Source organism: Pistacia vera, unplaced genomic scaffold, assembly GCF_008641045.1.
Source record: "Pistacia vera cultivar Batoury unplaced genomic scaffold, PisVer_v2 Contig78, whole genome shotgun sequence".
Taxonomy (NCBI): domain Eukaryota; kingdom Viridiplantae; phylum Streptophyta; class Magnoliopsida; order Sapindales; family Anacardiaceae; genus Pistacia; species Pistacia vera.
In genome coordinates, this window is record NW_022196645.1 from 1,085,076 (window position 1) to 1,090,484 (window position 5,409).

Genomic DNA, 5,409 nt, shown 5'->3' on the forward strand with positions numbered 1-5,409 from the left:
AATCATTTAATTAATATGCAAATGTTTATAATAAATGTTATAATTAATTAAGTAATCATACTATAATATATAAGGTAATGTTATAATTAATTAAATTTTTAATCATTAAATTAGTATGTAATAATTAGTAAATTACTAATGTTTATAATGTAATGCTATAAATTCATAACTATTATGTAATCATTTAACTATGTAATGCTATAATTATTAAGTGACCATAATATAATGTAGTATAAAATGTTATAATTTATTGAGTAATTATTTAACTATAATATAATACTTAATTAATTAAATTTCTGATTATTTAATTAAGTAATCATTTGTTTATAATGTAATGTTACAATTAATGTTTATAATATGATGTCTAATCAATTAATTAACATCTGATTATGTAATGTTATAACTAATTATGTAATCATACTATAATAATTAGTAATCATACTATAATCTTTAATATAATATTATATTAATTTGTTTATAATAGAATGTTATAATTAATTAAGTGATCATTTATTATAATATAATGTTACAATTAATAACTAATTAAGTAATCGTATTATAAATTTTAATGTAATGTTATAATTAATTAAATCATTTAATTAAATATTGTGCTAATGTTTATGCAGTAATTAGCCATTACTAATGTTTATAATAAATGTCATAACTCATAATCAATTAAGTAATTATTTAATTATTAATTTATATTAATTATGTATCATACTATAATATAATGTTATGTGAATTAAGTAATCAGACTAATATCTTCAATGTAATATTATAATAATTACATTTTTAATCATTTAATTTAAAATGTAATAATGTAGTAAATTACTAATGTTTATATGTATGTATATTTATAACTAATTAAGTAATCATTTAACTATATAATACTATAATTAATTAGTGTATATATAATTTAAGTAATTTTTATATATTTAATTAATAATTATTTAACTATAATGTATATATTTAATTAATTAAATTTATAATCATTTAATTAAGTAATCATTTGTTTATAATATAATGATAATTAATGTTTATAATATAGTTTATATCATTAAATAATCATCTAATTATGTAATGTTATAATTAATTATGTAATCATACAATAATGAAATATTGAAATGTTACAATGAATTAAGTAATCATACTATAAATCTTTAATTAATATTATAATTAATTCATTTTAATAGAATGTTATAATCAATTAGTAATCATTTAATTTATGCAATTTTACAATTAATTACATAACCGTACTATATTTATAATGTAATATGTATTAATTAATTTCTAATCATTTATTAAATATTGTGTTAATGTTTATGTAGTAAATTAGTAATTATTAATATTTATAAGATAATATTATAATTAATTAAGTAATCATTTAATTATGTAATGCTATAATTAATTATGTAATTATACTATAATGTAATTTTATAGCGATTTAAATAATCATAACTATAAATCTTTAATGTAATATTATAATTAATTAAATTTTTAATCATTTAATTAAGTTTGTATTACACCCCCTCTTTTAAATGTTTTTGTAAATTAATTTTATTAAAAATGCTTTCATATACATATTAAAAATCTGTTTTTTTTTTTTTCTTATTTTAAAAACGGTTAATTTCATAGCCTCTCTAGAGATTGTTATATCTTAAATGCCTAATGATTTTTAGAAACTATTAGATACGCATGAAACAAGTATAATAATAATAAAAAATAAAATAAAAAAATCCTTCAAATATATCAAAACCCCCAAATAAAAGAGGAATTTAATTTTTTGTTGAAATCAATAAAGCTTGGAAGTTAGCGATTTCTTAAGAGCCGACGAAATTACAAAATGGAAAGGGTATTCAATAACAACAAACAAAAAGTTAATGCTGAGAAAATGGCATACATAATAAAATTAATGTGTTGAAGTGAAGCTTAAATGGTGTGGTTGGACACTAATCTAAACACTTTTTGTTTCAAGTCAACTCAAGAGTCAATCCTGGCCATTGCTTTCAACTTGATCTGATGGCCTTTATCAACCAAAAAAGTCAACCTATTTAAGCGGCAAAATTGGGCAGATATTGTTCTTCTTCATTCTTCACAATAGAGCTTCTGCTAGGTTATTCAAATCAGCTAAAATTCTTGTAATCTTGTGCAATCTGTGTAATCATGTATTGGGAGTTTTGTTGTCCTTCAATGATTGAGAAACAGGGTTAGATTTCTCATAGGAAAGGGTTTACAATTAGGATTTAAGAGAGTTCACAGAGTGTGTGATTATTGTATAATTTAGAGAAGTTGTACATCTTAAATCTCTTAATCTTTAGTGCAGAAGTTTATTGGAGTTCAACGTGGATATAATCTATTCAACATCGGATAGGTGAATCACTGTAAAATTTGGTGTGTGTTGTTTGTGCCTCTTTTTCATTCTTGATTCTTGATTTGTGATTGTGTGGTTTATTTTGTTGGTTTAGGAAGTTGATAATATCAGGTTTAACATTACAATATGCAACATGTGTTACTGCTTTTAATTTTTGTTTTTGTTTGCTTTTGAAAAGCATTTACGCAACATGTGTTTCAGATTTTTGTTTTTGTTTCCAAACGAGGTGAATTTGCTGGCAACATCTCACAATCAAAGCTGGTAAGTTGAATATCTTTTCATTGCTTTAATTGATTTATGAATTACTTTTATTGATATTATCAAGTTTGATTATATGGGGAAGCCGATTAGAATCTCAAATAGGATAAAGCTTTACTCTTTTAAATAGAAACCAGCCTAAGCTGTCATTCCAGGAATTCCCGTTGCCAAAATGAACACACAAAACAGTTACAGAAATCGTATGAAGAACCGTTGTCGATTGCTAAAATGAACAGCACTCACCAAGTATTCCTGTATCATAAACTTAGGGGCACATCAGTGTGAATTCTGTACACAAACTGCACTGTCCTTAACCGATATAAGGAACCACAAACAACTCCTGATAGATTATTATTATCATCCATAACAGTATTCAGTACAAGAGTGGCAACAAGATTTACAAAAGAAGGCTTAATTAAATCACTCCTTCGCGACTGCAACTACTTGTTTTCCAACATTCCTTCCACTGAACAGCCCTACAAGAGCTGCAGGAGCACTTTCGATGCCTTCAGCGATGTCTTCAACATAAACAACCTTCTTTTCTCGGACAAAGGGCAGCACCGCATCCAAAAACTTTTCGTATTGGGGGAAATAATCAAAGGCCATTAGTCCTTCCATGCGAATTCGCTTACCAACAATGTTCATCAGGTTGTGTACACCCTCAGGCTGATGAAGATTGTACTGTGAGATCATTCCACATGCTGCAATTCGCCCTCGAAGTCTCATGTTTAGAAGCACTGCATCAAGCATTTTCCCCCCTACATTCTCAAAGTAGATGTCAATGCCTTCAGGGAAGCACCTAGCAAAGAGGGAAGAAGGAAAAAAAAAAAAATTAGCCTCAGTTGAAATTTTAAGTACTGAAAGACTCATCAAATTCCGCCCGACTCTCCCTCTGCCTCAGCCCCTTCTGGCGCCCTGAAGCTTCTGATTATGCAGTGATACTAACCTTTTCAATGCTGCATCCAAGTCATGTTCCTCTTTATAATTGAAAGCATCATCAAAACCAAACTTGTTTTTCAATAAATCAACCTAACAAAGTAGTAAAAAAAAAAAATTGATATGAATTCAACTAATCTTAATTTGTCGACTTGACATTAAAATGTAAGAGTAAAATTAGGAAATTGTTGAACTAATATTTGAGGTAGATTTGGCTCACTTTTTCTTTACTTCCAGCACTTCCAACAACATAGCAACCCATCAACTTTGCAAATTGCCCAACAAGCTGACCGACTGCACCTGATGCCGCTGAAATGTATACTTTTTCTCCCTTCTTCGGAGAACAAACTTCATAGAAACCGGCCCAAGCTGTAATGCCAGGCATACCTATGGACAAGACAAAGACCAAACAAAAAAAAAAAAAAAAAATTCAAAGATCATCAATATAACAACAAAACATTGCAATTCAGAAATCCAAGTCTAAATTTATCTACTTCTGCACCACATTTGTGTCTATAAAGGTAATGTACAGTCAAACTGATATAATTTTTTTTTTTTTTTCTGTTTTTGATTTATAAAGTTATGTCAACACTTAATATGCCCAAATTTGGCAACAATCCTGAACGTTAATAAATCAAAATAGAGAAAGAAAATATTAACCCACCAAGAATTCCTGTGTAATGGGACAAGGGAACATCAGCATGATGGATTTTGAAGAGCTGGGGGTTCTCCATGAGATTGTACTCTTCCCATTTTACCATTCCCCAAACTAAGTCTCCTTTCTTATAATTTGGATGCCCTGAATCCACAACTTTAGCCACTCCAAATCCTTCCAATGGCTGCAATTAAAGACATCCTCTCTTCATTCTCCCAGTAACCAAACAGAATTTATTATCTGATCCCATTCATTTAACAAAAACAAAAGAACTAGTATGTGTTGTTATACATAATTAATTATATACATCAACTTAAATGAGGAAACATACAAATCAAATTGAAAACAAAAACATCCCTTATCACATAATTTTCTCAGTAACCAAACACAAGTTGATCTAATCATCCCGATTCATCCATTCATCATTCAACAAAGAACTAGACTAAACAAGAACGACTGTGTGTTTCAAGTGCTTATCAAAAAATTTCCTTTCTTTCCTCATAACAAGATTTTCCCAGTAACCAAACAGAACTTCATCCGATCATACGTTCTAAAAAAAAAAATTACAAAAAAAACAAAAACAAAACAAGGAAGTGTTTAATCCAAAATGCTTACAGAGCCAGGAGTGAAGGGAATGAACTCGGGATCGTCAGTTTCTTGATCACTTTGCGTCATGCGGATCCTCATGTAAGGATCACAAGACAAGTAAAGATTCTTAACTACGACAGCATTTGAACCTTCTTCTACTTTCAATGATATAGAACTTGTTTTCACCTCCATATCTGATTCTTTTGGAAACCCTTCAACAAAGTTCTTGAATATCACTTGCTTGTTGTTTATCAGTTCACCTCCACTCGCCATTATTGCTTTCTCTCTAATGAGATATTTTCTTTTCTTCTCTTTTCTTTCCTTTTCTTTGCTTTTCCTTGAGTCTGTCTATAAGTATAATTCAGCTGTATTTATAGTTGCATAGTTATTGTACATTTTATTTTCTGTTTTTGTTTCGTGTTTCTCGTGTGCCTTTACAGGGTTTGACTCGGACTCGGCGCTCAGTGAGTCAGCAATGACGATCCTGTAAGAGGAATGTTCTATTCTAGATAATTTATTTTGTGTGGTGGTCGATCAATGGCAGAGATATTTTTGGGAGTGTTGTAGCAAAATGTGTTCGGTGTTTTGAGTAAAATAAATT

The 5,409-nt window shown here is 28.3% G+C and overlaps 1 protein-coding gene across 1 annotated transcript; it reads right to left on the reverse strand.

Annotated features, from left to right (window-relative positions):
• Window positions 1-2,832: 2,832 nt before the first annotated feature.
• Window positions 2,833-5,174, reverse strand: LOC116116577 (2-alkenal reductase (NADP(+)-dependent)-like). Its single transcript, XM_031402642.1, has 5 exons — window positions 4,836-5,174; window positions 4,230-4,404; window positions 3,786-3,952; window positions 3,576-3,658; window positions 2,833-3,428 (listed from the first exon to the last, which is right to left on the reverse strand). Exons 1-5 carry the CDS (start codon window positions 5,079-5,081, stop codon window positions 3,050-3,052), a joined length of 1,050 nt encoding a protein of 349 aa, XP_031258502.1. The 5' UTR covers window positions 5,082-5,174; the 3' UTR covers window positions 2,833-3,049.
• Window positions 5,175-5,409: the final 235 nt, after the last annotated feature.

Bases quoted from the DNA above. Each gene is read 5' to 3' on its own strand.
- LOC116116577 (XM_031402642.1), bottom strand. From the start codon at position 5,081: ATGGCGAGTGGAGGTGAACTGATAAACAACAAGCAAGTGATATTCAAG. The intron at 4,405-4,835 runs GTAAGCATTTTG...CTTTAATTGCAG, and splicing joins TTCCCTTCACTCCTGGCTCT to CCATTGGAAGGATTTGGAGT. The intron at 3,659-3,785 runs GTGAGCCAAATC...CTACTTTGTTAG, and splicing joins GTGCTGGAAGTAAAGAAAAA to GTTGATTTATTGAAAAACAA.